The sequence below is a fragment of the Symphalangus syndactylus genome, chromosome 22 (genome assembly GCF_028878055.3).
Source record: "Symphalangus syndactylus isolate Jambi chromosome 22, NHGRI_mSymSyn1-v2.1_pri, whole genome shotgun sequence".
NCBI lineage: Eukaryota > Metazoa > Chordata > Mammalia > Primates > Hylobatidae > Symphalangus > Symphalangus syndactylus.
Window position 1 is genome coordinate 68,696,601 of NC_072444.2, and position 18,400 is coordinate 68,715,000.

The 18,400-nt window shown below is 36.4% G+C and overlaps 1 protein-coding gene across 39 annotated transcripts in view; it reads right to left on the reverse strand.

The window, feature by feature from the left end:
• The window catches only part of GTDC1 (glycosyltransferase like domain containing 1), a 452,114-nt gene that overhangs the window by 25,688 nt on the left and 408,026 nt on the right, over positions 1 to 18,400 (reverse strand). For 23 of the 39 annotated variants that reach the window (XM_055262051.2, XM_055262043.2, XM_063631336.1 and 20 more), the window contains 3 exons: positions 14,921 to 14,991; positions 14,128 to 14,219; positions 8,156 to 9,264 (listed from right to left, as the gene is read on the reverse strand). In XM_055262051.2, coding sequence (XP_055118026.1) covers positions 9,181 to 9,264; positions 14,128 to 14,219; positions 14,921 to 14,991 — 247 coding nt within the window. In that variant the 3' untranslated portion in view covers positions 8,156 to 9,180. Of the gene's footprint in view, positions 1 to 262; positions 8,066 to 8,155; positions 9,265 to 14,127; positions 14,220 to 14,920; positions 14,992 to 18,400 lie in introns of those variants that run through there. The other 16 variants (XM_063631327.1, XM_063631326.1, XM_063631323.1 and 13 more) reach the window with 10 other exon arrangements.

Below are 18,400 nucleotides of genomic sequence, written 5' to 3' on the forward strand. Positions count from 1 at the left end.
TAGGTAGTGACTCTGGATAGGTGGTGCCCGGGGCCAAATCGCAGCTGCACGCTCCATCGTGTAGGAGGACAGTTTGCTGATGCACCCAGAGGTCTGGGGAACCTCTTACAAAAAAGGAACTACAAATACTCCGCTTGAGCACATTTTGCTTCTTAAAACTTCATTACTCATTTTAAGTTAAAAATTTTGTGCTTAAAGTGTTGCAATTATCTTCAGTAAAATTCTAATACACACACACACACACTCACACACACACACACAATTTTGTTTTGCAATTTTGTAGATTCTATTTTATTGGCCTGGTAGCACAGCATTAGAAATACAAGGGGAAAAGCCAAGCCGATGAAAGCCAGGGAACATAGCTGCAAGCACCAGAGAGCACAAGTTCCCCTCCATGGCTCTGCGGCTCACATGGAAAAAGGAGAGATGTCTGCTTTGATTTCTTTCCTTTTAATTAATCAGGATCACAAAGCAAGCTCCACCCTGTCCCTGGGATTTAAGATACTGGTTAAACTCCCCCGTGTTCCGAATTCTCCATAGAAGGTGGAGGAGTGTACAGAATCTAAAGTCCACCCGCGGACCATTAAAAACCTCTAGGTCTGTGCCCTCATTTTTAACACTCAAATTAAAGGATCACCCTGAGCCACCACGCAGTGCACTCTTCTCTATTTTCTCCCTCTTGTTGCTGGGCCAGTTTTGGAAATTAGAAGGGGTTGTCTCTTTGTTAGCAATCTGTTCACTTTCTTCTGATACAATGAAGCATCAGGTCGAAGGTGACAAGGCTTCTTTGCTTAGTCATTTTTACCCATCTTACTCTTTGTAAATGATGTTTTTTTCCATTTTCAATTACATTTTTTTCATCAATGCCATCTCCCCAACAGCATTTCAAAAATAAAATTTCCAAGTCCTTTTTTTAAATGTGGTTCCAGTCAAATGATTTACCCACACCCCAAATAGTACTATTTACATCCAGTATTAATAGCTGCATATCAGTAATTCTTAAAGATCTTCTGATCCATATTTAACAATTTAAGTGATGGCTAACATTATTGCCAGGCAAATGCCTGAACAAATAGTTTGTGGACTAGTTGCCAGCCAGATGACAGCCAGGTATACACAGGGATAAGAACATAATTAAGTTTCTGCCCTAGTCTCTTCAATTGTAGAAGGCAGACAACACTCTTTCTCACCTTCCAGGGAAGTAGATTAGCAGATTAACAAAATGATGTAAATCACACAAGCTTTACATCCCCCTTCCCCTTCTAATACCTATTTAGGAAAACTTTAAAATTTTTCCTTTAGGCATCTAGTCTTTCTGTGGTTTAGCCACATGCTCTCCCCTTTTTGGCTTTCTCCTTCTGTAAAATAAGTAAGGTGAAAGAGCAGATTAGGAGTTTTTCTTTTTCTTACAACTTTCCTGTGTTTGAGTGGATCATCCTGTTGCCATCGTTCTAGTCCAGTTGTTAGTTCATGTTCTTACCACCCACCAAAGAATAGCACAGGATTAAGTTTATATTAATAAATGATGTTCATGAGTAGGTTTTTAAATGCCAGAGTTATGATTTATTTTTTTTAATGGGTGGAGAAAGGAGAGCGGCAATAAAACTAGCTCCCAAGTCATTCAAAATCCTTGGCTTCACACATCTATGTGGGTTTTTCTTTCTTTGTTTTGGTCTTTAAGTTTTTTGGACATCCCTCTTATTTCCCTTTCAGTCCTATTATCATGGACTAAATGCTTTTTTTGACTACCTTTGTCCATAGCTTGAAACCCTGTTTATTAGTTAAATTTATAGAAAGTATTATATGGTCCTCTTTTCTACTTCTTAAGAGTTTATAATTGTCCCTGTTTATCTCCCCACCCATTAAGAATTCTGTAATAAATCCCTGCACCAAATAAATTAAAATCTGCAACTTCAGACACCCGAGGAAGAGGGCATTAATCCACTTAGTAAAATACTCAAGACCTCCCCCTCTCAATTTCAGCTCTTCTTAATGTCACATTCAGTAATTACAGCTGGCTCCTTATACTTCCCTCCTTCCCTTTTATTCTGAATCATATTGGCCTTGCTTAACCTTCATTTCCTTTTCTACCCCCCACATTTGTCCACATACTTTTCTTTGCCCAAGTTTGTCTCTTTCTCTTTCTTTCTGCTGTGTGGATTGAGGGCAACAAATGAAGCTTTCCAAGAGCTTAATACTTGCTCGTAAAATCCCATCCTACCTCCCCATTCCACTATTAACGCTTTGTACAATTTTTATGCATCCTTCAGTTGTGTAGTTACTGCTCTATATTTTTCTGATTGATCATTAAGTTATGCTGGCTTTTCAGAACTGTCTCCATAATCCTGAAGCAAAGGCTTTTTCCTTGGCATGCTCCCTGCCTTTGGAATGCCTTTCCTGGCAAGGACAGACGCTTCGGTTTGACTACGATTCTGAAGTTACAATTCAAAGCTAATTTGTTCAGTTAGGTTTCTACTATGAGCAGCTCTGTTTCTCACCGTTAAGTGCTCCATGATGCTGCTTAGTTGAAGGGTGTGTTGTAAGTGCAAGATGTAATATACTTATATTGTACTTGATTATCAGTTTTCAAAAACAGCTGCGTGCTTTGATATCTGTGTAAGGAAATATCGAAAGATAATATACCATTGGTATTTATTACTCTATAATTAAGGATGTGTCAGTGTTTCCCTTCCAAAAAAGCCCCTTATTTTCAGAAATTCATATCTCAGGCATAAATTTCCCTATGAATTACAGTCTAATACCATATTAGAAGTTTCTCCTTTTTAAGATATCCCTCCCCTTCCTTTTCTTTCTGAGGAAGTAAGTCTCAGGATGTAATTTCTGGGTTATTGCTTTGGGATGAGGGGGAGCAGGCCCAGTGATGCACAGTTCAAGGTGCTGCCACATTGCCACCTGCTCCCTCTGCTCTTCCGCCCTGTGTGGGGAGACACTGGGGGCTGCCTATTGGATGAAGGGTCAGCTTTATACATACATGGGTGAGCAGCTTTGCCACTGTGTGATTCGAAAGGCAACAGAGAAGAGTCAGTTGTCCAGAAATATCACAAGTGCCACAGAGTCTGAACTTTTAGTGCAGAAATCAATTCTTCTGCATTCCTCTCCTTATGGTCATTGAGAATACAAGTACTGGCTGGTGTAACATGAAATACACCTAGAGTAAGGTATTAGCAACTTATTAACACATTTCTTCTTACAGTGAGAGGCAGAAGGAAGAAAGAGGAGAAAGAGATGAGAAGACAAATGTTTTTCCCTTCTTGAAGAGGTGGTCTTGACTACTGCTCAACCACAGCCTACTGAAAGAGCCCTGGAGAATGTGAGTTCTAGATCTGCCTGTACCACTGTGGGACCCAAGGCAAGTCAACTTCTCCTCAGGCCCCACTTTCCTACATCTCAAATACAGGAGGTTACAAAAATAAGTGCCTCTCAGGAGGGCCAGGGAAGTTACCTAAATGTATGAATTCAGCAGAGTGTAAGACCACAGGGAGTGGTGGGGGCCTGTGACAGATGGGGTATACTCACTGAATGCCTCCCTAAATGGAGAACCAGAGCAATAATAAAAACACTTAAAATATTGGCCATACTCTGGGCATAGTGGCTCACACCTGTAATCCCAGCACTTTGGGAGGCCGAGACGGGTGGATCACGAGGTCAGGAGATTCAGACCATCCTGGCTAACACGGTGAAACCCCGTCTCTACTAAAAATACAAAAAAATTAGCCTGTAGTCCCAGCTACTCGGGAGGCTGAGGCAGGAGAATGGCGTGAACCCGGGAGGTGGAGCTTGCAGTGAGCTGAGATGGTGCCACTGCACTCCAGCCTGGGCAACAGTGAGACTCCCTCTCAAAAAAAAAAAAAAAATTTGGCCATACTGCATAGTCTCTTATGTCCCTTTTAACGGCAGAAATGTTGGCCACAAAATAATCACCTCCACTGTCCTTTGCTGTCTCCTGCCAGCTGGAGAGAGAAATAGAAGGGAACTAGGGGTCCAACTGAGTCATGCACACTGCACTTGGTGCTTCCTGAAAGGCACATAGGTGACAATGATAACATCCCACGTAGGGAAAGGCTTATACAAAAAAACTTTGTTTCTGTAATACACTTCAGCTCCTAAATATGTCACTATATGTGCCTTAATTTTCTCATCTGTGAAATGATATTGAAGACATTAAATTTTCAGACCTATAGGACTTCAAATTGCTTGAGAAAGGTCATACCAATATTCCTAGGGGTCACATCTTCTCACACCCCACCTTAGGTCTGCTATTTAAATGCAGTAACTAATAGGAAAGTAATATAACCATTTAAAATTATCTTCCAAGAATCACCAATTCCTTCTATCAGTTTATAAAAACAATTAGGATCCTCTCCTTGGGGTTGGGAGAGGATACGGAATAACTCAGATAATGATAGATGATGGTGGGACACCTGAAGAAACCAATCCCAAATTCCAATTTAAAAAAATGGACTGCAGAGTGAGTGAGGATCCTGGTCCCTGAAGCCATTTGTGCCTCACATGCAGCGAGGGCATCCCACAGATACCAGGGAGAACTCTTACCCTGGGATAGATTGCAGTGAAAGCACAAAGACCATGATTCGCTCCTGCGTCTTAAAGAGGAAAGGGGAGAGGCAACACTATGGGGAGTGGGCAGTGTGGTTGGGAGCTCAGAGAGCTCTTGTGCTCTAACGGGCAGCTCTGAATTGTTTGAGATGAAAAAGACTGGGCTCATTTAACATCTGCCTTCATCTTCCTTTCCTTACCCTTCAGAAGGGAGTTTAGAGCTATAGTTTTCCATCTTGTGCTTGCAATGCCACAGGCATCTGTTAGAAATGGTGATCAGCGGCCCCAAGAAACAGGAACCTGTGGCCAGTTGAGTCTGACTTTCTCCACAGCATGAGGGTTGAGGTGAAGCCCCTGGCTCCTGTTAAGCAGAGGAAAGTCTTCTCAAGCAACACTGGCAGTAGAGTAGTTTCTATCCCTGTCTGAGGCAAGTGGTTTTCTGACCCAATCAATAATTGAGGAAACCAAGAAATGTTAAGGATAGCCTGATAGCAAAACTAGTAGCATGCTTCCCAAAGTATTCATATCTCCTATCAAAAGGTATATGCAATAAATACACTGAAGACACGTGAAATGTCACAAAGAGTGGCAAGAAGCCTTTGTGTATCATGACCCAGCTTAAGAAACAGACTTTTCATCATGCAACGAATGCACCTCTCCCTACTTCTATGTCCTTTTTTTCTCTACCATGGCCCCTCTGACGTAACCATTATTGTAAGTTTGGTTAATTCCCAGGTTTTCTGTAATACTGTACTTTAATCACACGTCTGCATCTTTGAGCAGCATGTAGAATTGCTCGCATGTTTTTCAAACTTCCCCAGTTATATTTTAATGAATAGCTTTGAAGAGAGGGCATAGGATAGGAGCATTAGTTGTCTGTGTCACAATTCAAATTTTAAAATGAAACATGTTCAAGTCAGTGGTTTATAATATACTGTCTTCGTTGTTAAACATAAGATCTAATATTAAATAGTCCCAAATTTTCCACGGAAAAAGAAAGGCAGTTGGGTCAATAGTCAATAGAAGAGTAAGACTCACAGTGTATGTCAGCATTAAAAGACAGCAGGGACTATCATTTGAAAACTGATTCTATCATCCACAGAAAGTATCTTGAGACTTCAGTGAAATTTCTTTTGTGGCTCATAATATTTCTGGGTAGCAGATGCTTTCTCAAAAACAGATTTTACTTTTAAAAATATCAAATATAATTAACACCTTCAATATAAAATGAAATCTTTGCTTCCAGATGCATTTCAAGGTGTTGAAATTAATCTCTGCAGCCCTCTATGGCTAAGAGTTTCCATTGACTTATGGATTCTGCCTGCCATATTGATGTCTGAAGGACTGAGAACAGGAGCAGGGCATTTAAACTTAACTGTATTTGAAGGAGGCTTATTAAACCAGGAGCATTTTTAAACAGGTATTTGCATCTATTTCCGATCAACACAGTATAAACGAGAAGGTTAAGAACCAGGTGCCCTGATATTTGTTCTAGAAACATCTAGCCAGAAACACAGATTAAGTTTAGGGTGAGCTGTATTTCAAGACACTGTGTCAAAGTCTTGATAATGGATGGACTTTTAAAGACATTTAAAATTAAAATTGATTTTATTTTAAAAGAAAAAACAATCGAAAGACTAAGTTTTCCATTAAACATACTCAAAACAATAAATGATGGGGGTGGTTGATAAGGGAAACTGAATTAATGAGTCAACGTGTAGTACCAATTATCTGCTGAGATTTCAACAAAATACTGATTAACTTATTTAATAACACTCCATTCCACTAGGTCATGGGTGTTGAGAAGCATGCGTGTGCGTGTGCACACACACGCTCCTACATATTTTTAAATGTTAAGAATTACAATTTACAAAACTTTTTATTGCTTATGTGAACCAGTAGCAACTCTGACATTACAGTCTTTATAAATTTTTTTTTAAATTCCAAATCTCAGCATCACACAAATAAGTGACACCTTTAATGTAAGTTTTTTTAAAATTTATTTTAAATTTATTTATTTATTTTTTGAGATGGAGTCTCGCTCTATTGCCCAGGCTGGAGTGCAGTGGCACAATCTTGGCTCACTGCAAGCTCTGCCTCCCAGGTTCATGCCATTCTCCTGCCTCAGCCTCCCGAGTAGCTGGGACTACAAGTGCCCGCCACCACACCCGGCTAATTTTTTGTATTTTTCGTAGAGATGGGGTTTCACCGTGGTAGCTAGGATGGTCTCGATCTCCTGACCTCATGATCCACCCGTCTCGGCCTCCCAAAGTGCTGGGATTACAGGTGTGTGCCACCGCACTCGGCCTAATGTCAGCTTTTGTCCTGGAAGGAATGTCGGCCACAGCTAACGGCAAAATTTGATTTGCGTTCGTGAGTGTAGAAAAAACGCCTACATCCAGGTAACTTTCAATATTATATTTGCCTAAATCAGGAAAATACGTAAATGTTTCAGATGTACTCTCTGAGAGGTGTTTAATGCTTTTTTGTTTTCCTATCCGTGAGAAAAGATCTATGGGTACTAACTAGTTGGGTGTAGAGTATCTTAGCCACTATGAAGCATAAGCCCATTTATTTTCAGGATAGAAAAACACAGTCAACGAAGCGCTATTTCCTGGCTGTGAGATAATATTATTTTGAGAAGATGTCATCTGTGACACAGCAACTGACAGAAGCAAACTGACTCGTCTGGTTTATCTCAGTAGATGGCATAAAGTATAACCTTGCCCAGGAGAAGTGGCAAAGAATTTCTTATTCATATTTATATCTTTAGTTTTGCTATCCAAAGGAACACACCTGCTAGATTCTGAGTTCCATAGTCTTAGACTGGAAGGAACTTCCAAAATAGTTCCTGAGCTCTTTGTTTTCTGGGTGAGGAGGTAATTTGTTCACTGGCTTCCCTGTAAAAGTCTAGAAGCCAGTGCTGTGGTGGCCCATCACACACTGTGGGTCTCATAAAGGTTGGAGAGAGGAGTCTGTTCAGATGGAGCTTCTTGTTTCTGCTTCTTACTCTTCCTGCTTTTAAATTCCCAGGGCTCATAGCCTCTGAGCTGCCTTCTTGGATCTGCAATACTGCCTCTCTCCCAAGGGCTTTGTCTTGATCTATTTCGTGCTTTTGATTTTGCTACCTGTCAAATGGGCCCTACCGGACTTCTGAATCATTGCTTTCTCTATCTTAGATGCCTGCTAGGCCACTCGATCCTTCCAGAAGCTAGAAAGCCTGGCTTGCCCCTTGTCTAGCCACCTTTCCCTGGCTGTGCCTCACTCTGTGGTGTATAGAAGTTACTCATTCAAAAGCTAGGGAAAGTTACAATTTACCTGTCAGTAAACAGAAGATGGTTTATCAACAGACTTTACCTTAATGACTACAAATGTTTACCTCCTGCTTTCCAGAATGCAAAGAAAATCTTGGAAATGTCATAATATCTTACAAACATTTGCAAAACAGATCCTTGTTCATCCGGAAAAGAAACAATTGTATTCGTTGTCTCTGTCACAAGGAAAACGTTCAGTGAGAAACACATAGGTAGACGTATACATCTATACGTAAATGAATATATTAATTAAAAATTGCAGTGGGTACTTTATTAAAAATTTATTTTACCATCTAGCCATTCAAAACATCTTTACATCAACAAACACAGCAGTTTGACTATTGGAATCATAAGCGATTTATCTTGAAAAGGTTATATTTGTAGGTGGATGCAAGTATTTTGGAGAAATATTTCTATCGAAATTACTGGTTTTGTTAGGAGTATTTTGATTTCTCTATTTTTACCCTGGGAAAAAAATTAAAACAAGTATGTCAGTGTTCATTTTATGGGATAGTTGGCTTCACTGTGTTTGTCATGTTTGTCTGAATTACAGCTGTTTATCTTGCAACTTTCTTTAAGATTAATTAAATGCAAATGTAACTCCGTGAATCATGGGAATACCTGCCAGACCTCTTATTAATACCTTCACTTAAAACCCCCTGTGCCTGAGAGTCATTAATTTGCTAAAAGAAAAGTGCTAAAGCAGCCCTTTGCCCACAAACAATTCTGCGATGGCTGCCCAATTAGTCCCAAAGCATTCTGATCCTCCTTTCAGGCCTCGTGGCCCTTTGAGGACACAAGAAGGCTCCAATGATAACCTGGCAACCTAGGTAGAAACCCAGCCAAGTGTGAGCGTTTGAAGCTGCAGTTTGGCTGCCATCGTGTCGGCGAAAAGAAAGAATTCAGGCACCATGTCATCCAGTACAAAGGATAAAAACGGATTCAACCGGAAATTCAATGTGGCACCACATATGGGATACATGAGTGCGGTTATACAACAGGCCACATATTTTTTTTGAACAGTCTCCTACATGTGATGCCGAGGACATGTGTAACCATCATAACGTCTCTAGGAATCTGTATTTAATTTGAGTTGGGGTGGTGGCAGGGATTGGAGATCTGAAGCCGCCACAGGTTTGTGGCAGATGGCTCTGTGTCAGCTATGACAAGCAGCCAGGCTCAGCTTCCTCTGCAGATTTTCTTTTCTCTCTGATCAGGTAAATATGGGCACACTCTGGAAAGTTCTTCGGATTCTGCCTTAGGCTGCAAGTTTGTGACTTAGCCCCATCTGTCACAAATCTTCCCTAGGTTCTGTTGTAAGCAGAGACCTGAATTTACCATGTAGGGCTGCCCAAGAAAACGGAGCGATTTCACCCTGAAACGAGGAGGAGGGAGAGAAGAGAAAGAAGTGAAGAGCATTGATGACTAAAAGATGAAAGTATGCTGAAAATTTATATTGCAAATCTGCATCACTTACGTCAATTACATTTCAAAAAGCCACCAAGTAAATGGTTCTTGAGTTTCATCACCTCAGGAAATCTCAGTTTCTGATTGGTTTAAAGTGTCGTTGTATTTCCAACCAGAGAAGAAGGCTACTGTTTTCTGCAAATGGGTATATTCTGCTGCATACATATTTCTTGGTTTATGTTATGAATGACAACCATTCATAGTTGGATGATGGAAGTTCGTCATCCAACTTTTAACTTATATAAACACAAGACACATAACACTGTACATACAAGTTTCTGCCGTGAATTTTACTTTTAAATGATGAAGACACAAAGATAAATGCCATTACTATTACGTGAAATTTAAAAAGTGTTTCATATTTACAACAGGTTTATGTTCATTATTTCATTATAGCAGTACCTCAGGGGTAAATTGATATTTAAAAAAATATTCTTCCAGGTTTACAGATGAATCACATGGAGGCCAAGAAAATCACCTAGAATCAGGTTGCAAATGAGTAGCAGAGAAGGACGAAACCTCTAACTGATCTTAATCAGCCAAAGCATATCTGTGATGCTAAAAGACTTTTTCCTTTTATTTTATTTTATTTAGACAAATCAAAGGAAAGCCAGACCAAATAAAATTGAGGGAGGAGGTGAGGAAGGAAGGAAGGGAGAGAGAGAGGGAAGAAGAAAGGGAAGGGAGGGAAAGGCAGAGGAGGGAGAGAGAGAAAGAGTGAGAGACTGAGACTGAGAATTTGCCTTAATTGTGCTGGTGCAGTTGAGAGCTTTTAGAAGTTCTTAGAACGTCATAAACATTTAAGTTTTCATGTTTAAGGAAAAAGTAAGGACTCCAGAGCAGTACTAAAACTAGTGAGCAACACCTTATTCAAATCTAGAGTTTAAGCTCAAATTAAAAGGGGACTATAAGGTGACCAGTTTCTTGAAGGATACAAAGTAGCTTGGCTGTGGTTCAGGTACATATAGCTTGACATAATCAAGATAACCACAAATGGCTTTTCTGGGCAATGAGTGTGAATTGTAAGCTTAATTATTGTTTGGAATTAGTTTCCGGCAGAACTCTAAAAATTATTCTCTCTTCCAAATAATAGAAGATTATAAAAGTTTTGTCAGTGTTGAAGAACTTGAAGAGGAAAACAAAAAAATCAGGAACTATCACCTGAAAAATCTTAAGAAACTACAAGTCACTCTCAAAAAGCAAGAATGGCATCTCTCTCTTTTTAAACCAGAGAATACCATTCAATTTATAAATAAAAGTAAATGAAAAATAGGATGGGAATGAAAATCTCTTCTGTCAGTCTGGATGATGTCTACCTTACACAACTGCCCTGTTTGTACTCTTATATTCATTTCAATACTGGTAACGAGGGAATAGCTATAAAATGTCTTTCAACAGCATTTAAAAATATAATGATTAGGGTTCTCTAAAAGCATGAAATACTAATCTCAAATAATTGTTGAGAATTTTCCATAAGTAAATTCACATGGTATAATAAAAGTGAGGCCAAAAAAACACAACTTCACAGTATTAGATTTGCTTGGGTTAGAAAGGAAAAACTATTGTTAGTTTAAGGAGTCAATCCTTAGCTGATTCTTTTATGATTACTTCTAGAAACTTGTGTTCAAGTTAGGCTTAGGAGTCATCAAAGAGCTCCCTATTTTATCTCTGTGAGAAGTATGTGTCCAGTGCATCTGCCTGACCTGAAAAAGTACATGTCTTGACAATACAAGTTTATAGTCAATGACTCAACTGTAGACATCAACTTTGTAAGAAGTGGTTTTATATTTTCCTAAATTATGAAAAATGGTTTTAGTTTTTTTTAAATTATTAAGGAACATTTAATTTTTGCATGTATTGAATTTCTCTAACAATCCTAAGGCAAGTGTGTGTGTGTGTGTGTGTGTGTGTGTGTGTAAGAGAGAAAGAGACTGAGCGAGTACACACATACATGCAAATGAGGAATTTAAATATTTCAGGTCTGAAACTATTGCAGGTGGGAAGTCATGGACACAAGTGTTCTGTGATAGAAGGAGTCACTTTAAGAAAAAAAGTAAATTCTGTTTCTGCTTTTCACTTACTAGCATTCTGTTTCAAATCCTGCTTCAAGTTATACCCCAAACTCTCACTCATATTGAAAGTATAATGTCTGATGTGAGAAGAAAGCCAAGTGTTAGTAGCCTTATTCTAGTCATTAAATTTCTAAGTGTGAATCCATATGAAAAATCCTATCCTAAAGTGAACTCTATATGATAAGAAGTTGAAATGATTTTAAAATGTAAACTTTTAACAACAAAAAAAGAGTAAGGTGTAAAAATGTAAAAGGAACAAATTAAAGAATTCAGTGACATTCTATCCTTTCAGATCTTAGAAGCATATGTTTTATAAAAGCAAAACAGCACTGTCCAATGAAATAAATCTAAAAATAACTCCCAACATTCTTTTCACAGTACTCACAAAAGATCCTTTTCGACTGCATAAGAAAAGTAGGTAAAAGCTAAAATGCTAATTCTCTAGTATTTAGTAAAAGCAAATGTTACCTGAAAATGTGTCTATTTATAAAACACAAGATAAAAAATTACAATAACTTGTTGTATCATTATTGTAAAGGTTTAGAAGGCATTTTTTTTTTTTTTCCTGTTTTGGCTTTAAATCCTAAAACAGCACACAAACTAAATCTGTGGTCCTTCCTGTGCTTTTAACTCTATACCTTGCAACATGCCAGTTTTTCCTAATAATTGTATCATAAAGCTCCTGATTACTGAAAATTTTAGACTAATTTATTAATTTTTGAAATTAATTTTTAGACAATATCACTAAGCACTATGGATGAAGGCAAATGTGAAAATGTGTTAAAGATTTAGGAGAGAAAAATCCATGGTAGACAATGCTTAAAAATGAATTATATAAGCTCTTATAAATGCTTTTGCATGAATTACTAATTTATAAAACTTTGAGATGCAGGTTTGTATGGTGTACAAACTAAAATATATTTAAGTACTAACATGTAATAGCTTAATGAAATAACATTTAAGATATAGACTGTCATTTAAGCTGTGTGAGGAACAATTTGGTATATTAACAACATACCACTAAGCTGCCATTCTTTTTTTCAGAAGCTGTTTGTAAAATAAATAATTATAGCTATGTTATGGCAGTAGCTGAATGAAAATATTTCAACTGGACATCTGCTTTCTTTTCTTACTAGAGGCAACTTGTTGCAGTGACTTTTGAAATGGTTAAAAATTTGCAGAGGTTTAAAATTTGCAGATGCAGAATAACAGGGTTAAGCAATGTTACAGACTGATACATTTTGATGGTGGAAACACATTTATAAATACTTTACCAAAAATTCATCCAAAGAGGGAAAAAATCAATAATCTGACAGAGAACTCACTGAAAATAGCTTTGTGTCATATATAGAAAATTAATTCATTTGTACTAATACTTGTATTTCCTCGATTTTCATTATCTGCATATTTTGACAGTCTATCACATGGGAAACTATTTGATTGATATTTCATACAAACAAAACTACTGCTGAACTTTAAAAATTAGGAAATATTGAGGTAAATCTTGAACAACTGTTTTCTCTGTGGAGCTTCCCATGTATACAATACAATACTATTGACTCAAGGAGTAATACTGAAGCTGGAACTGTTCAGTCAGCATTTTAAACTATTATGAGCTACCTTCTGAACCATTGCCAAGTTAATAGACAATGAAAGATAATGAGCTTGAAATTGGGTGTTAAATTGCATTTTTGGTTCTCTCTCTTTTTCTTGAAGTTTAACTGTTTCCTGTAGAAACAAAGTCATGTTTTGATGTATCACTATGTAAATATGTATCTTAGGCTACGAACAGGGAAAGGAGAAAAAAAAAGGCAGAGAACTGTATTTCATGTAGAAGGTTACATATTAACATAGGAAAATTAAAATATGTTAGATTATAAAACTGCTAGATTGTAAACTATACCGGATTTATGTAAAATGAAGATGCTACATTCGAAGAATATAAAAAGGTATATTACTCATGGCCTAGAGCCACCTTCAAAACTCATAAAGCAGATTTATCCTAGTTCAATTACTTAGACTTTTAGTAGGGCCTCTTTGTGTTGTTATTTCAACAATGTAAAATTCTTGATTCAAATAAAAGAAGATAACGAACGAGGGTAGTGAATGATGATGCTGTTTACACTATTTTCCCTTTGCCATTCAGAGATGAGACTGACATTCTTATTCTAAAGAAACTGAGGATTTTTTATGTCATTTCTATTAAACTGGACATGAGAAATATTCAATTCTTAAAAATCACCTTTCAAGTAGTTCAAAAATGAACACCAAACTTCACTAATGTCATTCACCTGAATTTTTGAGGACTAAAGATTTCATTGTGATGGGAAGAAAGGCTTATCCTCATTAGTATAATTGTAGAATCTTTCCTTTACTTCCTTTTAAACTAATGAGTTACATTAATCCAGGTTCCTTTTTATAAGCCTCTAGGGGCTAAATGTAAAGGACAGTCATCTTAGAAAACAATAAATTTAAAAAAAAGCATGTACCGTGCATTAAGTGCACGTATTTCATAAGACCTAGGTTAATACAACTGGCATCCAGTTTAATTAATCCTTGTTAGTGTAACAACTAATATCCCTCCCTAGCATGTTTCCTTTAAACATTAGTATGTTAATTAAATGTTTTTTTTTTTTTAAGATTTTTCTTTGTACTTCAATATGGCATTTATACCATGTAAATCTCTTCTCAATAACTACCTTATAGAGATGTTTTCTTACAATATCTGGTCTCTTGCAGAAATTCTGGAGCCTTTTTGAAAGCTGTTCAGGTGTAGAATACAGATATTCAGCTGCAGGAAAAACAGATACATTTTTAATGAGACAAAAACCTCAAAGCACACACTCGATATTAGTCACTTTACTAATTAAAAATGCATATTGCTCTGTGCCGCCTCGTGTTTTACATTATTTAAGCATGATTTTATAAGGTTACCTCAGCTCACAAGGATGTTTAATGCTAAATAAGACTGTGTAGTTGTGCTGTTTAGACATCTCCTTTGGGTGATTAAAATACATTATTCTAATGTAACACAATGCATATGTGATACATTTAGTGATGAGAATTTTTTCAAAGAACTGGTACTATAGCCGTATGTACCCGTACAACAGTTGCATATTATTAACTAGTCGATTGTTTAAATAATTTGGTGTGACTTTCAGTCCCTGATTTTTCTCTGTGTGTATCATTAAAAAAAATCTGTAAGCAATTGCAGCAACACTGACCTGCTTATAAAAATCCATCATTATGGGATGTGTATGCTAACAATGAAGAATGTTATTTGAAAACTTGCTTTTTTGTTATCTTAAAAGAACAGATGGTAAATATAAGCTTACTCTAATGTATTAAAACACATAAAATTTTCCTTAACACTAACATGTTGACTTGCCAAATAAACAATTGCTCCTGCCTAAGTTTATTTTCAAACTTTCTAGTTTAGCATGAATCATATATTAAATCTCAATAAAGATGAATGCACATTAAAGCAGCTACCTGGAAATATTTCGGGATAAACCAAATCTTTAGGACAAAGTGGGTAACACCCACAGTACACAGCTTCCAACCTAGAAAAATTTTAGAAAGAGGATAAGAATATATTAAAAAGACATTACCATCATAGCCAGAAAGTGGTTTTGTTTGCCTAAGTTAACAGAATGAGCCCAGAGTTAACTGGGACAAAAAACATGGTCGGCAGTATAATTCTAAAAGCCAAAGTTGCTCTTTTAAAAGATTTTATTGATCATATATGAATTTCATAGAACAGAACCAACAGCATATGTTTTGTTCACTGAATTAATCAAAGCGCAGCTCTGCATTTTTTTTTGTTTTTAAAATACTGTTTAACACATTTTATAATCAGCAGATAAACACATGTAACAACATGGTAAAGTATGGACAGCTTTTCTTAATAATGCTGCAAAGCCTCAGAATGTTCATTTTTCAAAAATGTTTAAATAAAATAGCAAATACTTAACTTTAGCACTGTCGCTGTAGAAAAGATTGAGGCACTTTTAAAAGCATCAGAAAAAAAATTTACAATCTGTTGTAATGGGGCGTTTTCATTTTAAGCTCATGCTTCAAAACAATTTGTTATTATGCAGAGTGTAAAACTCTTCCCCCTTTTATTGAAAAACTCTCATGAAGATTACTTTAATGAACATTTTGCTTTCTTGACTAAAAATTCAGCTCCCTTTCCATTTTATCAGCAAAGAATGCTTGTATTATTAAACAAACAAACACGAAAGTTTCACTTCGTGAGAGGATTTCCCCATGGACCCACCTATGGGAAGTTTTTCTTCACGTCACAGTAGAAGGGTTAAGCAGAAGGAAGGTATTGCATCTTCCTTCTGTGTTAGCCCTGCATAATAGCTATTGATCTGACATATAATCAACTTTAAAGATACCACTGTCATTTCTGTTGGCTAGAAATTATGCAGTGAAATTCAAAACACCCTTTAAAATATGTTTATTTTAGGAGAAACTTTGAATTGCATCCAAAATGTAGACCAAAGGGGAAATTTATTTTGAACTGCAGATTTTTTTCAACCCAAGAGTATTCTGAAGTCATGTCAGTGTTTACCTTGTGTATTTACAGTGAGGAAGTGCATGAAACTTTAGCTGTTCTTAAGTGGGTGATGTTTTCTCTATTTTTCTATGTTAACTGAAATTAAATGAAAAGTATTTACTTTGAGCTGCAAATTTTGGAAAAATACTTAGTTTAAAGTTTTGCTTGAGAACTGATAGAAGTTACAAAATAATCTAGTGGGAAGGCACAGGTTCTGGTTACCAATTATTAATTTCAGAATGCAAACTAATACCTAATATTTTTTGATACATAGGGTACACATAGAGATTCTTATTATAAGCACAGCTATAAACTACACTGTGACTGTATTATAAAACACTTAGAAAAGTTTTGAGTTTATAAACCAGTGATATTCTTTATGGACCAAAAGAAAATATGCACTTTATCTGAAGACATTCAGTTTTTAAATGCTGTGCCAATCGAAAAGCAAATACATATGAACATTCTCTTATAATTACATAAAATCAAAAGAGTGAAGTCATAGGCATTTCAGAGAGTGCACATGTTATCTGCTTTTTAATAATGGATTTGAATAAGAGTATTCTGTTCCCCGAAAGAAAATTGCAGTCCAAGTTACATTTTGAGTCATCGTATGAATATGTACCATGCCGTTTCCAAAAAACCTCTGCTAATTAAAATACAGTAAGATAGAAATGGCATTATTTGATTTAGGAAGAAAAAATTTACAAATTTGGGATTTCAACTTCTATTTGTAAATTATGTTAGTCATGGTTATATTTCTAATTCATCAAGGAAAAAACCACCATCTCTTTTGGTTCTATTTTTGACTTGTTATGATATACATTACTTAGATGAGGACTATGTTTTAAAATATATTAAATAGGCCATAGTATTTTAAAACCAATTTATAAAATTCATTTTCATAAGTTTCTCATTTTATTTTTTTTTTAAATTATCTCATGACAATAATACAATTATTCATCACTTCAATTCTTAGGCACTACCAGTTAAATAACAGAGTTCCAATTGATCTATTGTTAAAATGACTAGTAAATGACCTTTTTATTCCAATTAACAAATCATCTGCCAAATCTATGAATCTTAATATTCAGATCTATTCACTTCAATTCATACAATTTATCTGCAAATAGTTGTTGGGCTTTTGATTCTAAATATAATTAGCTGATAATTTTGCTTGGCTGAATTACTTTTCTGGAGGGTCTGCAAAGGCTCTCAGTCGCATTATCTAGCAATAATGAATCTGATAGGTGAAATTTTTTACTGTAATGAGGATGAGACACAGTTGTGACACCTGAGTCTACTAATAACAGAAGACTGCTAATTATCGACAGCACTTTTTTGTGTGATGCAAGGAGAAAAAAAATCCCTCATTATTAAAAAATAAAAAGTTACAATTATAAGTGACACCAGAGGAGAGTAAATAAAATGGAGTGATTAAAACATTGCTGCTTTAAGGGTGTTTTTAATTAAGTGGAAATGCTAATGTTGTCATACTTAGCAGATGGGATTAAAATTAGTTATTGTAAGTAACTCATATTTTATGTTATGGTTTCCACAGCATGTCTACAAGATCTAAGAAAGTGATACATTCCATAAGACATTTTAAAAATGAAATTCTCATACTCTTTACAACTCATAATAATGAACATCATGAATAAACTATTGAAAAAAATCCTGCCAAGGATTTTACCATAGTGACTTAACTAGCAAGGAATGTAACCATAATGTACTGGACTGTTACAATCTCACTGATGGTATGCCTTTTGCTTTGCTGATTGTTGCATTCCCTATTTCAATCACACTCAACAAAAACAAAAGTTTGGTACTTGGGCATTTAGCCAACATCAAATGTGGTGTCAAGAAGGTAGGGCCTGGATACAGGAAAAGATCATGACCACCCACTAAGGTGATGTTCTAAACTAAAACAGAGGATGCATCATGTAACTGCAGATAAAAACCTAATTGCACACTTTCTCCTACTTTATTTGTGTAAAATTTTCCATCTGCTACATCTAAAGATGTCTAAACTGTTAGTATCAAACCTGCATTCAGCTGCCAGCTGTGCACATTAAGGCTTGCAAAACAGTAAGTAAATGAGCCAGCGTGAAGCCGAGTGGTAGTGGTCCATCTGCCCAGGGCTGTGGGGAGGGACCCTGGTACCTGGTCCTTTTCAGAGCCTGTGTTTGCTTCAGTGGATAAGAAAGAAAATTAGCCACATTTCTAAGTGTCTCCATTTACAATACCCAATTTATCTGCATTTTCCTGGATAACTTCTGTGTATCTGATGAGTATTCTTCTAGAGCAAGTTAATGGAATTCATCTCTATTTGAAAGTTCTTTGGATACATTTTAATAAGGCCCCTTTAGAAATTATCTTGAATAGTTTGGCTGACAAGATTCTAACAA